This window comes from Rana temporaria, chromosome 13 (assembly GCF_905171775.1).
Source record: "Rana temporaria chromosome 13, aRanTem1.1, whole genome shotgun sequence".
NCBI lineage: Eukaryota > Metazoa > Chordata > Amphibia > Anura > Ranidae > Rana > Rana temporaria.
In genome coordinates this window covers 53759659-53778453 of record NC_053501.1, presented here as the reverse complement: position 1 = coordinate 53778453, position 18795 = coordinate 53759659, and the positions used below count along the sequence as shown (strand labels likewise).

Genomic DNA, 18795 nt, shown 5'->3' with positions numbered 1-18795 from the left:
CGCCGCTTCCAGGTATGTCTTCTGCGGGACTGGGCGTTCCTATCTGATTGACAGGCTTCCGACGTCGCATACAGCGCGTCACGAGTTGCCAAAAGAAGCCAAACGTCGGTGCACAGGCGCCGTATAGAGCCGCACCGACGTTCGGCTTCTTTCGGCAACTCATGATGCGCTGTATGCGACGGTCGGAAGCCTTTCAATCAGCTAGGAACGCCCAGTCCCGCAGAAGACATACCCGGAAGCAGCGGTAAAATACGGTATGTACGAAAAAAAACAGCCGATTGTCATTAGGACAACTCGGCTGAATGTAATGTTAAAAATTTACTAGACTAGACTAGAGTCCCAGAAAACAGGGCCCCAGGCGCAACCTTTAGGGGGGTGACATTCCGTGCCTCCTCCTAATTTTCATTTTCTGTGTCCCCGATCTCACCCACCATGTTTGGTGTCCTGTGATTGGGCGTATGGTGGTCATGTGCGGCGTGGGGCTGGCCTGTCTGGGATCGTCTAGAAGTCCCGCCTCCGCACATGACCGCTATACGCCCAATCACAGTGCGACGGGAAATACGGAGCCGCCGGAGCTGCGGTCTTCCCCTCCGCCTGTCTCTCTGCTCTGTGTCCCTCGGCGGCAGAGGGGCAGGGCAAGTCGGTTCTAAGAGATGGGAGCATGGATGATGGCTGCAGGATTAGGGAGGAAGTGACTCAGCTAACAGGTGTGTGCTTGCTTGGGGGGGGGGGGTTGGATTCAAGATCTACTGCAGCAGCATCTATACATTATGGCATTGGCGACATGGGTGGCACTGTCTGCAGGTAGCACATGCGTTTTGGGCCATAATGCATATGCTACCTGCAGACAGTGCCACCCATGCTGCCAATGCCATATTGTGCTGCTGACAGTGTCACCCATGACGCTGATGCCATAACGCATGGGCTGCCTGTCTGCAGCACAATATGGCATTGGCGGCATGGATGGCACTGTCAGCAGGTAGCACATGCGTTATGGCATAAGCGCCATGGGTGGCACTGTCTGCAGCACAATATGGCATTGGCTGCATGGGTGGCACTGTCTGCAGGTAGCACATGCGTTATGGCCCATAACGCATGTGCTCCCAGCAGAGACAATGCCGTAATGTGCTGCAGACAGTGCCACCCATGACGCTAATGCCATAACGCATTTTCTGCATGCAGAGACAGTGCCACCCATGCTGCCAATAGCATTATGCCATTTGCGGCATTGGGTGGCACTGTCTGCAGCACAATATGGCATTGGTGGCATGGGTGCCACTGTCTGCAGGTAGCACATGCGTTATATTCCATAACACATGTGCTGCCTGCAGAGTGCCACCCAATGCCGCCAATCCCGTAGTGTGCTGCAGAGAAAGTTTCAAGGCGGGGCCAGGGGTGGGGCTAAAGGAGGGACCAGGGGTGGGGCTGAAGGGGGCCCCATGATTTCTATCAGCGGCCCTGCACACACATACACAAATACACTATGGGGGTTATTTACTAAAGGCAAATCCACTTTGCACTACAAGTACACTGAAAGTGCTGTAGATCCATGGGGGACATGCAAGGAAAAAAAACAACAACATTTTAGCTTGCACATGATTGAATGATAAAATCAGCAGAGCTTTCCCTCATTTCATATCTTCCCCTCGGATTTACCGCGACTGCACTTCCAAGTGCACTCGCAGTGCACTTGTGGTGCAACGTGGATTTGCCTTTCGTAAATAACCCCCTATAATGTCAAAAGTATTGGGACACCTGCACACGCACATGAACATTAATGGCATTTTAGTCTTAGTACGTAGGGTTCAATATTGAGTTGAAAAAAGAAGGGGGGAGTGGTGTGCTTATTCAATATCGTGTACCATTAACATAAAAACCCCTCCAAAAAATTAACTAAAATAAAGTGCAAAAAAAGTCCAAGTAAAACCAAATGGTAGGAATCAGTGAATGGTAACTTAATAAAAGGAAAACAAAGCATCAATCCAACATCAATTGTAAAATGTATAGATTGGCCGCTCACCTCCAACAATGACCAAAAGGTCAAACAAGGCTCATCAGATAGAGAATGGGGAATCCTGCTAGTGTGTCAGCAGAGACATTCAGGTCCCAAGCGAAGACGAAATGCTGCATGGAATCTTAGCACCAACACATTCTGCGCTCACCACTGGGTAGTTCCATATATGGAGAAAAGCTTGCTCCAAAAAACAAATACTTCTTGCGTAGGTGGCACTCAAAGAAAATTGTTTAATAAAAAAAACTGCTTCTGCTTACATCAAGTAAGAACAAAATCCGCAATATAAAATGGGAGTAGTGAGGAAGTCCCGTGAACAGTGGCGCAACATGTCGGGTGGAGCATTGTGACGTCACTTACGGTGCCTATTGCGGAAGTGTGGTGAGAAGGCAAGTGCGCCACTACTCCGATTTTATATTTCAGATTTTGTTCTTACCTGATGTAAGCAGCTTTTTATTAAACAAGTTTTACTTTATCTCTATATAAACTGATTTCTACTTTTTGTTTTTACTTTTTTTGCACTTTATTAACAACAAAAAAAAATTGGGGTTTTATGTTAACAGCACACTATGTTGAATAAGTGCACCATTCCCCCTTCTTTTTTAATTTCTTTATGCAGTGATTTTCAGTACACTACTAAGTGGTTGCAGCTGTTCACATTTATTATATTTTAGTTATTTTTTTTAGTTTATTCAGATTTTCTATTTCACCATATTCATTGGAGTTTCATGTTCTATTTTCATTTTAAACTGCACATAGTATCGGGCAAGTTTTATCCCTATAATCAATATTGAATTGGCCCACCCTTTGCAGTTATAACAGCTCTAACTGTTCTGGGAAGTCTGTCCACAATGTTTAGGAGTGTGACTATGGGAATGTTTGACCATTCTTCCAGAAGCACATTTGTGAGGTCAGGTACTGATGTTGGACAAGAAGGCCTGGCTCGCAGTCTCTGCTCTAATTCATCCCAAAGGTGTTCTATCGGGTTGACGTCAGGACTCTCCCCCCCCCAGGCTCGATCATCAATGTCTTTAAGGACCTTGCTTTATGTACTGGTCTATATCATTTGGTGGTGGGGGAAATATGGTTTGGGTCTGTTTTTTTCAGAGGTTGGGCTTGGCCCATTATTAGTTCCAGTGAAGGGAACTCTTATAGGGGTTGTAAAGGTACAATTTTTTTTCCTAAATAACTTCCTTTACCTTAGTGCAGTCCTCCTTCACTTACCTCATCCTTCCATTTTGCTTTTAAATGTCCTTATTTCTTCTGAGAAATCCTCACTTCCTGTTCTTCTGTCTGTAACTCCACACAGTAATGCAAGGCTTTCTCCCTGGTGTGGAGTGTCATGCTTGCCCCCTCCCTTGGACTACAGGAGAGTCAGGAGGCTCACTAACACACAGCTCCTTTCTCTATCTGCAATGTAGAGAGTGTCCTGACTCTCCTGTATTCCAAGGGAGGGGGCGAGCACGGCACTCCACACCAGGGAGAAAGCCCTTGCATTACTGTGTGGAGTTACAGACAGAAGAACAGGAAGTGAGGATTTCTCGAAGGATGAGGTAAGTGAAGGAGGACTGCACTAAGGTATAGGAAGCTATTTAGGGAATTTTTTTTTTACCTTTACAACCCCTTTAAGACATCAGCATACCAAGACATTTTGGGCAATTTTATGCTCCCAACTTTGTGGGAACAGTTTGGGGATGGCCCCTTCCTGTTCCAATGTTACTGCGCACCAGTGTACAAAGTAAGGTCCATAAAGGCATGGATGAGCGAGTTTGAATTACAGCGGCGGTGGGTGTTTTTGAAGCATTGGAGCCATAGGCTCTAATAGGCATCTAATAAGCATAAAAAAATGTAACCTGCGAGCCCTATGCTTGGCGTTCGCAGTTCACCCAGGTGTTTTAGAACAGCAAATGAATATTCGCTTTCCTAACACTCAATTTGGGCACAGTGGCTGCATTTGATGGAACAGTGGCAGCATTTGATGGACACAGTGGCAGCATTTCATGGGCACAGTGGCAGCATTTGATGGCACAGTGGCAGCATTTGATGGGCACAGTGGCAGCATTGGATGGGCACAGTGGCAGCATTGGATGGGCACAGTGGCAGCATTGGATGGGCACAGTGGCAGCATTGGATGGGCACAGTGGCAGCATTTGATGGCACAGTGGGAGCATTTCATTGGCACAGTGGCTGTGTTTGAGGGGCACAGTGGTGGCATTTGATGGGCACAGTGGCTGCGTTTGATGGCACAGATGTTTTTTTTTCTCCAGTATTTTTCAGTTTGTTTGCATCCCCCCCAAAATGTTGAGCCCCAGCTGCCACTGGCTTACAGTCATTGGCAGCCAGTGCTGATTGGATGCTGTCGGATTCTGGTTTTCCAGCATGCTCGCTCGACAGAAGACGGTCATAAGACCAGCTTCTGTAGAAAAGACGGGCCAAAAGTCAGACAGTTACTCCTGAACCAGCCAAATGCAGACAATTTATAGCTCTCACACGTGCATTATTGCTGTCCTTGGAGTGCCCAAATATGCCCCAGGTCTTTGCAATCCTAAAATCGCCCGTTTTATGTCCTTAAAGCGGAGTTCCGCCAATTTTTTTTTCTAAAGTCAGCAGCTACAAATACTGCAGCTGCTGACTTTTAAAATATGGACACTTGCCTGTCCAAGGTGCCCATAATGTAGGCACCCAAAGCCGATCTGTCACTCGGCTCTTGGGTGCTGCCGCCGCCATCTTCGGTAAGGGAATCAGGAAGTGAAGCCTTGTGGCTTCACTTACTGGTTCCTTACGGCACATTCGCGATTCACACTGCGCGATCCCACTGGTCCCTGTTGTCTTCTGGGACATGTGTGTCTCCCAGAAGATAGCGGGAGGGTGAAAGGTGCCGAATGTGACACCGGAGGGGGGGAGGATTCTGAAAAGCTGAAGTTCAATTTTTAGGTGGAACTCTGTTTTAAAAAACTATCATGATCAATACAGGGGGCTAGGATTCCCCAGCACTATAAAGATAGCCCCGATACCTGGGAGTTTTTTATAAATAGTGCCTACCAATTACATTTTAATTTCTTCCTTAATTATCGCAAACATTTACTTTTTAAATCCCTCTAGCTGCTTTCCTAGAAAACTTTGAACAAACCTTGTTGCTTATTTCCAGTTGGCAAAGCTAATCTGATTTGGTTCAATATTTATTTAATATACATAATAAGCCTTACAGCATGTTTTTCAGTTACTACAATGAAAAATACACTTGTAACACTCCGTCACATCGTATAATTATTGGATGATTTGTTTTTTTTGGATTTATTTTTAAATCCTACACAGTAATTTAGCTGCCATTAGGTGGGAAAAATGTTTTTAATTAAAACTAATTTGTATTCATCCCACATGTGCTAATTATCTTCTTTTGTATTTACAATATGGTAAGTTGTCTTCATCTTAAGTGGAGATGTGGTAAATTATCAGTATTTCTGCACAGAATATAGAATTCGTTGTTAATTGCTGTGCAAACTATACAGATGAAATGAATGTTGTTTTTAAAAGTCAATGTGTGTCTAAAGGGTAGGGGTTATGAAGTTAGTTAACAGAAGGTTTGCTGCCTTATGAATTTAAATGTGCAATTAAATTGTAAGTATGCTTTTGTATATAAGGGTAGGTGCACATTGTTATCTTAAAGTGTTACTAAACACACAACAGTAAAATCAGTCTGTATATGCAGGAAAGCATGCTTATTATACTCACGGTGGAACCTAAGGGGTTAATCTTCTGCATTGTGTAAAAATTCTGTTTGATCCTGTCTTCTCTGATCCTCCCCTTCTTACACAGTACCAAATCCCTCTCCTGATAATACAGAGCCTTGAGGGCACCCTGCACATGCTCAGTCTGGTGTGTATTGCCAGAGTTTTTTTTTTCTTGGGATGGTTCATGTGATCAGCACAGAGCCAATCAGCACTGCCCAGACAGAGGATCCTGGGTCCTGCAGCCTCATAGGACAATCAGAGGAGAATGAAAACTCCTCCTACAAGCTTTAACCAGTACTCGGCTTATTTACAAAACTGCTATATACTGCTGATGAGAAAAGGTATTTATCAGTTTATATTTACTAAAGTAGTTGAATTTCCATGTTCAGTGTACTGTAGGAGACCAGATATAGTGAATGCAGGATCCAGGGTTTAGTAACACTTTAACTTATATACTGTATAAATCCCAAACTCCTTTTTTTTTGTTTTGAATAGAGTGGTTACCTAATCTTTATGTATTCTGTTAAAGTGGAGGTTCACCCAAAAACTAAATTTTTAACCTTAGATTGGGCCTAATTACGGGAAGCAGAATCGGGTGTTTTGGTTAAAATCAATGCAGTACTTACCTTTTTTGAGATAGATGTTCTCCTGCCGCTTCCGGGTATGGGCTGCGGGACTGGGCATTCCTACTTGATTGACAGCCTTCCGACCATCGCATACAGTGCGTCACCAGTTTCCGAAAGTACCCGAAAGTCGGTGCGCAGGCGCCGTATAGTGCCGCACCGACGTTCGGCAACTCGTGACGCGCTGTATGCGACCGTCGGAAGGCTGTCAATCAAATAGGAACGCCCAGTCCTGAAGACCATACCCGGAAGCGGCGGGAGAACATCTATCTCAAAAAAGGTAAGTACTGCATTGATTTTAACCAAAACTTCTGATTCTGCTTCCCGTAATTAGGCCCAATCTAATGTTAAAACATTTTTTTCGGGTGAACTCCCGCTTTAAGGAAATTTGTAAGTTCTGTATATAATTGTATTCTATTTTGTATGTATTGCACACTGTCCTCACTGTGCACACGGCACTAATAAGGTTTTCATTACATGTTTGCATTCTTTCGAGTCCTGATTAGAATTAGTCTGCCTATGTTACGCCCCTTGTTACCATAAACATACAATTGTAATATTAATGTGATACCTACGTAATCATGTGTTTAAAAACCTTCAATTACGTCATGATAAAGCAGAACAGTTATTTGGAAAGATGCTACGTGTATCTTTTGTGTCTGTTCCCTACTGCAGTAGATATTATTAAAGCGGAGGTTCACCCTAAAAACATGTATATAACATTACATTCTGCATACTTCCAACATTTACAGTATGCTGTTTGTTTTTTTGTTTTTTTTTGCTGTACATACCGTATTATTGCTATTTTCCACCCGACTTCCGGGTACACACTCCCGCGGGAGTAGGCGTTCCTATGCAGAGGCGCAGTGTCATGTGGGACTTCGTCCAGATGATTGACGTCTTGAGAAAAACTTCCCCTCGGCGGATAAGGCGCGTCACGAGTTTCCGAAAGTAGCTAAACTGCGAGTCGGCTCTATATGGTGCTATACGGCGCCTGCGCACCGACTAGCAGCCGTGTAGAGCTGACTGCGCAGGCGCCGTATAGAGCCGACTCGCAGTTCGGCTACTTTCGGAAACGCGTGACGCGCCTTATTCGCCGAAGGGACGTTTTTCTCAAGACGTCAATCATCTGGGCGAAGTCCCACATGACACTGGGCCTCTGCATAGGAACGCCTACTCCCGCGGGAGTGTGTACCCGGAAGTCGGGTGTAAAATAGCAATAATACGGTATGTACAGCAAAAAAAAAAAACAGCATACTGTAAATGTTGGAAGTATGCAGAATGTAATGTTATATACATGTTTTTAGGGTGAACCTCCGCTTTAACTTGGAACCACTAATCAATATGGGGATAGGAGTTGCCGATCTATAAAATGTCCAGGTCAATTCTATTACTGTGTCACAGAAAATAAATCCCTCAGGACAATATTCCTATTCAGAAGTAGAGAAGGCTTATGATTGTTTTTCCCCTGTGGCACCTCTTTGCCATCCAGCGATTGGTATGATAATGGAAGGTGAGGAGATAAGGTATGGATGCTGATATCTAGAAACCTGCTTCAAAGTGAAGATGGCCACAAGGACACAAGTTCCAAAATTTCAGCCAGTTCCTGTTCAAACAGCCAAAATTTGTTCTGTGGGTGAGCCTGTTGGCACCCTCCCATCCTAAACACATTAAACCCCCCCCAAAAAAAGAAGAAACTGGGTGGAAAATTGTTGGCTGAACCGTGGATCCAATCATATGCAACTGCTGATCGGGTATTCTGACAGTTACAGGTGCTGGATGCCAGAATACAATTGCTGGCACTGCAGATTCATCCATTCACGCTGTTTTTCGTGAATGGGGAATCGATCGATGTCTCTTGTTTTGCCCACAGTGCTGAATGAGAAATATCTTATAGTGTATGTATTGGCAGCTTTAGATTAGCGCCGAGGGGTTGTACAGCAATATCAGCAAACGCCAACTAATTTGCCCTGCTTGCACGCGCCACCTCCCCTTTAAGACATTTGCTTTTCCTTTCCCTTACCTCCTCTAATAAAAAGACCTCATATGATTCATTGGAAATTGGACAACTATAAAAATATAAGCCTATACTGCATATCATCAACCAATACAAAAATAAACTAAAATAGGTGTACCATTGTCCGGAAATGAAATAGAAGAAACCAGAGACAACCCCCAATAGTCACCAAAAAAAAGGAGAAAATGGACTCAGTAGCTACTTTATTAGGTACACCTTGCTAGTACCGGGTTGGACTCCCCTTTCCCTTCACAACTGCCTTAATCCTTCATGGCGTAGATTTAACAAGGTGTTGGGAACATTACTCCATCCATGATGCAAATCTCCCATTCCACCACATGCCAAAGTTGCTCTATTGGATGAGATCTGGTGACTGTGGAGGCCATTGAAGTACAAAGACCTCATTGTCATGTTGAAGAAACCAGTGGTGAGATGATTTGATCTTTGCGACATGGTGCATTGTCCTGCTGGAAGGAGCCATCATAAGATGGGTACACTGTGTCATAAAGGGATGGACATGGTCAGCAACAAAACTCAGGAAGGCCGTGGCATTTAAACAATGCTCAATTGGTACAAAGGGGCCCAAATTGTGCCAAGAAAATATCCCCCACACCATTACACCACCACCACCAGCCTGAACCGTTGATACAAGGCAGGATGGATCCACGATTTCATGTTGTTTGCGGCAAATTCTGACCCTACCATCTGAATGTCGCAGATGAAAAATCAAGACTCAGACCAGGCAACATTTTTCCAATCTTCTATTGTTGTTGTAACGAGTGGTTATTTGAGTTACTGTTGCCTTTCTATCATCTCAAACCAGTCTGCCCATTCTCCTCTGACCTCAACAATGCATTTTCCACACAACTGCTGCTCACTGGATATTTTCTCTTTTTCGGACCATTCTCTGTAAACCCTAGAGATGGATGGGCATGAAAATCCCAGTAAATCAGCAGTTTTTGAAATACTCAGACCAGTCCATTTGGCACCAATAACTATACCACATTCAAAGTCACTTAACCCCATTTCTTCCCCATTCTGATGCTTGGTTTGAACTTAAGCAAGTCATCTTTACCACATCTAGATCCATACAGCGGCACTCCCTATTGCCTGGGGGCCCCAATAATCTCCTAATGCCCGGGGGCCCCATAATCTTCTCCAATTGCCTGGGGGCCTCATAATCTCCTACTGCCCGGGGGCCCCATGAGTTGTCAGTCTGCCCCTGGATGCGTAAATACATTGAGTTGCTGCCATGCGATTGGCTGATTAGCAATTTGTGCTACCAAGCAATTGAACAGGTGTACCAAATAAAGTGTCCGATAAGTGCATTTTATTGGTACAGAATCTAAAATTTCGTAAATCCAGATACATTAATAAAATGACATACATCAAATATTCACAAAGAGTGAGTTTTAACATAAAAACATATATGATGCAGATAATGAAACACCCTTCACAGCACACAAACCCAGAGTGTAGTATACTATACATAAATCCTCATAGTGTATCTATTGTCCTCCGCATGTTTCGTGGACAATTCTACTTCTTCAGGAGGAATATTTTCTGAAAATATATGCCCACACCCTATACACTACAGTGTATCATAGACAAGATCTCAAACTGTGCAGCCAAGGACTCCTAAGGGCATGCTTCTAACATATGTGCCCTTGAGAGTCCTTGAGTGAGTGAGTGACAAACTTATATAGCGCAACACATGCGAACTGAATCGCCTCTGGGCGCTTAGTATCCATTCCCTGAGTAAACTCTTTTGCCCTCAGAAGAGATGGGTTTTGATTTTTCTTCTGAAGGCCAACTAGTTCACCTCCAGTCGGATGCTGGTTGGTAGAGCGTTCCATAGTCTAGGTCCTTGGACTGCAAATCTTCGTTCTCCTTTGCACTTGTATCTGGCTTTGGGTATCTGGAGTAGATTTTGGTTGGTGGATCGCAGAACGCGATTGGGGTTGTGACATTTGCTACACATTTTGAGATTTTGTCTTTACTAATACAGCATATCCTTATCCAATAACGTATGTCGTTCTTCTTAACAGTACTATCCCTGACATTCACAGACATTCCAGTAAAATAAATGCAAAAACTAAAAAATTTAACTCAACATTAATTATTTTGAATGGATTTTTTTCAAAATAAAACCGGATAATGATCAATCAAAATTTCAAGTGATAAAGTAGAAGATTTTCAAAAGGTTTTGGAATCCATGGCTAAAATATACATCCACCCACATATCACATATTTAAATTATTATTTCATGAGAAACATCCCACTATATCTTATTTCCCTGCTATGTGTTCTTCTCTCTTTTACAATTTTATGATATAACATTTCAGTTTATGCAAGGCATCTTCTTTTCTGTAATATTTTCACTTAACTTACTTTATAATATATTAGTATTAGTTGTTACCATAATAACTTTATATTAAGATTTAATAACTCACATATATGATATATGGTTATAATAAGAGAGTTCTAATGTCCAGAGCAAAAGCTTTAACATAACACATTTATTAGAGCTTATACAAAGTCTAGTCTAACACACAGAACCTATCCATAGTCTAAAAACAAGACCGTAGGTTAAAATACATACATTTACATGAAGGAATACAGAGTATATTCCTCTAAAACCTTAGATTGCCAGCATGGGCAGTTGCTACAAGTAATTATCATAGTTACCCTTTTTAAGACCTAGGCCTGTAGGCCAGCTCTCCATCAAGACATCCTTCCATCAAGTGATGGTTCCATAAAAGTGAACTCCATCACTCTGTGCTGTGGAGTATATCTTTCTAAGCTGACGTCCCATTGGTTGGCCTAGCTAGCATCACGATTGGAGGACTGACTACATAAGTCAGCCCCCTTTCATGCAAATCCTGATGACTATAATTTTCCCAAGGTTAACAGGGTGTGGCTATCTTGATTGAACATCCCAGCATGGGGTCCCTCACATAAGGTGGTTTAATTCATTGGCTCCACAATGTCTGTTACCAAACAATGAACTTTGCTATATGCTAAATGCCATGAATTAGCATGCTAAATGAACCATAAACTTTGTACTCTGAGTGAGATAACTTCATCCTCTACTTAGAGAAATATATTCATAATTAGAATATATATATCTTTATATTCATACACAGACACAGCCACATATATATATATATATATATATATATATATATATATATATATATATATATATATATATATACACACATATCTCTACTTAATTCAGATTACCCAAAAACCATACGGCAACAGATGGCCCCTTGTGGCCAGTTGAGGATATGAGACTCGGCCACACCTACAATAATGGTTTTATGTGTAATCTTACATTTGAACCTTTTTGGCCTTGCCCTCTGAAATGATATACACCTCTGTGACAAAAAAAAAAACTTTTTAAACTTTCCGTCTCTACAGTTCATATTTCTGGATCCCAGTACTGGTAGTCATCACTTGTTCTGGATGTAATAAGTCCATAATAAAAATCATAAGATACCAAACATACAAAAAAAATTAAGGGGGGAAGAAAACTGGAGGATCCTTGTTCTCAACCGTCCAATAATAATAGTGCGAAAGTCCATAATGTCAATCGGGTCCTGTTTGCCTTGCTTCTGGGACAGTCTTCCTTGGCGATTCCAATTGGATACATCATACAGTAATGGCCTTTGGACCACCTTTATTGGCTTTCTGTGCTTGTACTTTATTAGTGTGGGCAAAGTTAGAGAAGGAAAAACACGAGTACTTTTACACCATATGCCTTCCAATGAATGCTTATCTTGTCATTCTGAGTATTAAGGACCTTTGATTAAAATTGTTATAGATATACTGTGACCTAATATGAGGCCCTTTACCATTGTCATGTGTAACAATTTAACCTTCAGCCCGTCAGCCAGGTAGTCTGATTGCCATCCCCCATCTTTCTTCCTCCATTGTCATATGCCTGCAAGTAACTCTGCCCCGCCTTCTGCGGATTGCCCCTGTGTGTGTGTGTGTGTGACCCTTCCAGTTTCCAGGCGGATCTTGTTGCCATCGCAACTCACCACAAACTCCTTTTACTGACGCTGTGTTCAGTTATCCCAACCCTGATGGGTTGAAGCCTGGGGGGTGCCCCACTTTGGTGCATATAGCTCCGTCCTTGGCTACCATGTGTAGCTGCTGTATGAGTCCTGCCTTTACCAGACTAGGGAAGAGGTCATCACTTTAAGAGGTCTCCGTGCAGATTTAGGCAGTGTCATGTAAGCAGACAAAAATAACTTGATTTCAGAATGTGGATAGGTGTGATGTTACCAGTTACTTGTGGCTTCAGGAATGATTAGACTAAATTACTTAAGTACAATTGTACTATACTCTGTTATTTGCCAATCACTATGAGTCTCACCAGTCCCAGTATATCTATATGATCTTTAAGCATTGCTTTTTGAACTTAGTTATGGCACAAAAAGAAAACTGACCAACATAAAAAAAAATTACCCATGACCACATACATATGATGACTGACCAATATTAGAACTGTAGAGAGGATACAATGTCACCTATACCAGGAAACTAGTCACATGACTGTTGCTGACTATTGTCATAGTTGGTAATAGCTACAATGTCACATGTTTATATAAAACATTTATCCAGTGTCAAAAGAGAAGAAAAACCTGTTGGAACTTTGTCCCATCCCCAAAATGATATAGGGAAGCTTTAATATTCTATATCAACATTTTTGTTTTGTTTTAACTGTTCTAAATGTTGTCCATATAATGTTACCCCTACTCCCCTCTTTTTTTTTTTTTTTTTTTTTTTTTACAGTTCTTTATTACAAGTCCTTTTACAAAATTTCTAGTCAAAGAGACCGAAGCCCATGTCATCATCCGACTCCTCAGACTCGTCCTTCACTTCCTCCTTTTTCTTCTCTTCAGCTGGAGCAGCTCCGCCAGCTGCAGGAGCAGCAGGGGCAGCGCCAGCAGCAGGGGCTCCACCACCGGCTCCCACGTTGCTGATCAGACCACCAATGCTAACATTGGAGAGTGCCTTGGAGAAAAGGCTGGGCCAGAAAGGCTCCACATTGACTCCTGCTGCTTTGATCAGAGCGATGATCTTGTCTTCCGTGATGGTGATATCGTCATCGTAGAGGATGAGGGCGGAATAGATACAGGCGAGTTCGGAGACGGAGGCCATGGCTGCGTGTGTTGGGTGCTCGTAGAGTCGCGGGTGGCAGAGGAGTGGGGTGATGACATGGGCTTCGGTCTCTTTGACTAGAAATTTTGTAAAAGGACTTGTAATAAAGAACTGTAAAAAAAAAAAAAAAAAAAAAAAAAAAAAAAAAAATTCAAGGTATAAAATACAGTATGCTAAATGCACCTTATTTTATCCTAATAATCTTTTGCATAAATTAGTTTCAGTTGCAAGCCTTCCACAGTCTTGTACTTTAACTAACAACAATGAGAATATTACTACTTGTAACTTTACACCGTTAGCAATAACACCTAAGTTAAAAAAAAAATCTTTTGTAGATTTCCAATGTCCTCCAAATTTAAATTTTAGTGGACATACGATTTAAATACAACCAAAACTTGTTGGATTCTTTGAACAACAAACGTCCAGACCACTATTTCAGTGTCTTTCTACAGACAACAGACAACCAGCACGTTTCTGTGTCTTAAACAAAATTGTATAAATTGCAAAAAATAATAATCATTTATTCTTTTCCACAAACCCAATGACCCACTCTTTCAGTGTGTCAAAGCTGTTTCTATCCCGGTATCTCCTCCCCAATTAATGGTACATCCAAGATACATTATGATTTTGGGATATTAATGAAACACAAAAAAAAATCAAATAACCTTAGAAAATATTAACATATATTTTCCCTAGCTAGGATAGGATAAACTGACTCAGTTTGAACTCCTACTAACCTTAAAAATAACTTGTGGGTAAGCTGACTCAGCTTGAATCCCTTAGTAAAAAAAACCTTGTGGTGTATTGTATTGTCTCCTAATACCCACTAGAAAAAACAAAAATATTTACTTATATGTTCCCTAGATAGGATTGGATAAGTTGACTCAACTTGAATTCCTCCTACTAAGCTTTAATCTCTAATACACAATATTCTGCTATTATATTAAATACTTCCAGTCTGTACATATTCTGTGGTCGCCACTGTTACCATAATAACTTTATATTAAGATTTAATAACTCACATATATGATATATGGTTATAATAAGAGAGTTCTAATGTCCAGAGCAAAAGCTTTAACATAACACATTTATTAGAGCTTATACAAAGTCTAGTCTAACACACAGAACCTATCCATAGTCTAAAAACAAGACCGTAGGTTAAAATACATACATTTACATGAAGGAATACAGAGTATATTCCTCTAAAACCTTAGATTGCCAGCATGGGCAGTTGCTACAAGTAATTATCATAGTTACCCTTTTTAAGACCTAGGCCTGTAGGCCAGCTCTCCATCAAGACATCCTTCCATCAAGTGATGGTTCCATAAAAGTGAACTCCATCACTCTGTGCTGTGGAGTATATCTTTCTAAGCTGACGTCCCATTGGTTGGCCTAGCTAGCATCACGATTGGAGGACTGACTACATAAGTCAGCCCCCTTTCATGCAAATCCTGATGACTATAATTTTCCCAAGGTTAACAGGGTGTGGCTATCTTGATTGAACATCCCAGCATGGGGTCCCTCACATAAGGTGGTTTAATTCATTGGCTCCACAATGTCTGTTACCAAACAATGAACTTTGCTATATGCTAAATGCCATGAATTAGCATGCTAAATGAACCATAAACTTTGTACTCTGAGTGAGATAACTTCATCCTCTACTTAGAGAAATATATTCATAATTAGAATATATATATCTTTATATTCATACACAGACACAGCCACATATATATATATATATATATATATATATATATATATATATATATATATATATATACACACATATCTCTACTTAATTCAGATTACCCAAAAACCATACGGCAACAAGTTCAATAAAAACGATTGAATCAGAAAGTAGAATTTGAACTTCCAGTTTACTTGAACATAGCCCCAGCTGTCCATTTGCCCTTCTCTCATTAAAATTAATATCTCTTCTCATGTATTATAGAATACCTATTCATATCACTCATATCACTCACTATCAATGTCATGTTTGAATGCTCTGCAAGTCCCCAAGAACCCATTCAATTTACATCTTCTAACATACAAGTGCTAATTATCATGCTTTAATCAAAACTGGGGGAAGAATGACTATGAATTACATTAGGTAACCCTAAAGCAGTGGTCTCAAAGTACCGGCCCGCGGGCCATTTGCGGCCCGCGGACCAGTTATAAATGGCCCGCAGGCAGGGTGGAAGTGGGGGGAGCAAAGAGTAAAAAAAAAAAAAAATTGTTTTTTTTTTTTTTTTTTTGAGCTGGTGCTATCTGGTGGTGAGCCGTTGGTATTACAAGTTATTACCACCAGATGTGAGCTGGCGCCATCTGGTGGTGGCCGTTGGTATTACAAGTTAAGCATTACAAGTTAAACAGCAATTCTAATGTCATTTTACACTATTTTCACTGCCATCTTCTTCCCTCTAATTAGAACCCCCAAACATTATATATATTTTTTATCCTAACACCCCAGAGAATAAAATGGCGATCGTTGCAATACTTTCTGTTACGCCTGTATTTGCGCAGCGGTCTTACAAGCGCACTTTTTTGGGAAAAAATTACACTTTTTTTAATTAAAAAATAAGACAACAGTAAAGTTATCCCCATTTTTTTTTATATTATGAAAGATAATGTTACGCCGAGTAAATTCATACCCAACATGTCACGCTTCAAAATTGCGTCCGCTTGTGGAATGCCGACAAACTTTTTTACCCTTTAAAATCTTCATAGGTGACGTTTAAAAAAATCTACAGGTTGCATGTTTTAAGTTACAGAGGAGGTCTAGTGCTAGAATTATTGCTCTCGCTCTACCAATCGCAGCGATACCTCACATGTGTGGTTTGAACACTGTTTACATATGCGGGCGCTGCTCGCGTATGTGTTCGCTTCTGCGCGCAAGCTCGTCGGGACGGGGTGCGTTTGCTGGCTCCTAGATTCCAAGCAAATTTGTCAAACCCTGCCTTACACCAGTGCTGGTGGTAATAATGCGCTCGCTGACACCAGTGCTGGGGGTTAATAATGTGTTCGCTGACACCAGTACTGTTGTTTTTGAAGTTTGAAAGTTTGCATGCGGCCCCCCATGGCATATGAAAACTTGTCTTGTGGCCCTCAGGTAATTTGAGTTTGAGACCCCTGCGCAGGTTTCTAAGCATACACATTAGGGTTGTCCAGATACCGATACTAGTATCGGTATCGGGACCGATACCGAGTATTTGCGGGAGTACTCGTACTCGCGCAAATGCTCCCGATACCTAAATAGAATACTTTTTTTGTATTTATCAACATGTTCTATGAAAATTCTTTGAGTTTTTTACTACTGCGTGACAAGCAAATAAAACATTTTTATTCATTTTTACTCATTTTTATTCTTTTATAATGTCTTGAGTTAGAGTTCTTCATAATTCTAAAGAAAATATCCTTAGTCTGTATTGTGGTTTGAAAACTGTCACATGACATTTAAAAAAAGTATCGGTATTCGGTATCGGCGACTACATGAAAAAAAGTATCGGTACTTGTACTCGGTCCTAAAAAAGTGGTATCGGGACAACCCTAATACACATGAACATGTTTCTCGTCGTAAACCAGCCCGACGAGAAACACGACAAGGAAAATGAGACTCCCAACTAGAAAAAAGAGAGCATGTTCTCTTTTTTTCTCGTCGAGATCCAAGACAGTTTTCTCGACGAAACACATACACACGACCATTTTTCTTGGCAAACATGCTCTGCCAGCATTTTTCTTGATGGATTTTGCCGAGGAAAACGGTCGTGTGTACGAGGCCTTAGCCTTTTTCTGACACTTAAAAGTTAAATTCCATATTTTTTTCTAGAAAATTACTTAGAACACACAAATGCTATATATATTTTTTTAGCAGAGACCCTAGAGAATAAAATGGTAATCGTTGCAAAAATGTTGCACTGTATTTGTGCTAGAATTATTCCTCTTGCTCTAACAATCATGGCGATACCTCCCATGTGTGTTTTGAACACTGAGATGAGAGGAGAGATAACCGCTCAGATGAACCAGAAAGCCAATCCCCTTAGATCCGAACCATGGGTGCAGGCAATGCAATGGAAATGCAAACTTGAAGAAAGAAAAGCTGGGACAGCCGCACTCCAAAAAAGTTCCTTTTTAATAAAAATGGGTCACAAAATTACATGCCACGGCCAAAAGAATCAGAACAAAACTCTGACGCGTTTCGCACTGTATCTCAGTGCTTATTCATAGCTCTCTTATTCATAGCTGCTGCTCTCTTTCTATATGTAGGGTGACTGGTCTTGTCTCTGCCCCCTCCTGTAGTTTTCTGAAGGCAACCTTTAGAGGGCGTGGCTTGCTTGCCCCCTTCCACAGCTCAGTTTTTTTTTTGCACAGGCGATGTTCAATACAGTGATGTCGCTGCTACTTTCCAAGGTATAATTTGGAGTTCAGCTTTAACCACTTAACCCCCGGACCATATTGCTGCCCAAAGACCAGAGCACTTTTTGCGATTCGGGACTGCGCCGCTTTAACTGACAATTGCGCGGTCGTGCGACGTGGCTCCCAAACAAAATTGGCGTCCTTTTTTTCCCACAAATAGAGCTTTCTTTTGGTGGTATTTGATCACCTCTGCGGTTTTTATTTTTTGCGCTATAAACAAAAATAGAGCGACAATTTTGAAAAAAATGAATATTTTTTTACTTTTTGCCATAATAAATATCCCCCAAAAATATATAAAAAAAACGTTTTTTTTCCTCAGTTTAGGACGATACGTTTTCTTCTACATATTTTTCGTAAAAAAATCGCAATAAGCGTTTATTGATTGGTTTGCGCAAAAGTTATAGCGTTTACAAAATAGGGGGAATTTTTATGGCATTTTTATTAATATATTTTTTTTACTAGTATTGGCGGTGATCAGCGATTTTTTTTCGGTACTGCGACATTATGGCGGACACTTCGGACACTTTTGACACATTTTTGGGACCATTGGCATTTTTATAGCGATCAGTGCTATAAAAATGCATTGGATTACTATAAAAATGCCACTGGCAGTGAAGGGGTTAACACTAGGGGGCGGGGAAGGGGTTAAGTATGTCCCTGGGTGTGTTCTTACTGTGGGGGGGGGGGTGGCCTCACTAGGGGAAACACTGATCCTCTGTTCATACATTGTATGAACAGAAGATCAGCATTCCCCCCCCCCCTGACAGGACCGGGAGCTGTGTGTTTACACACACAGCTCTCGGTCCCCGCTCTGTACCGAGCGAT

The 18795-nt window shown here is 41.5% G+C and overlaps 2 protein-coding genes across 2 annotated transcripts in view; both read right to left on the bottom strand.

The window, feature by feature from the left end:
• The window catches only part of LTK (leukocyte receptor tyrosine kinase), a 292808-nt gene that overhangs the window by 230552 nt on the left and 43461 nt on the right, over positions 1-18795 (bottom strand). The gene's annotated exons all lie outside the window — the stretch shown is intronic.
• LOC120920921 (60S acidic ribosomal protein P1-like) lies at positions 13160-13614 on the bottom strand. The gene has a single exon (XM_040333370.1). It carries the CDS (start codon positions 13555-13557, stop codon positions 13219-13221), a length of 339 nt encoding a protein of 112 aa, XP_040189304.1. The 5' UTR covers positions 13558-13614; the 3' UTR covers positions 13160-13218.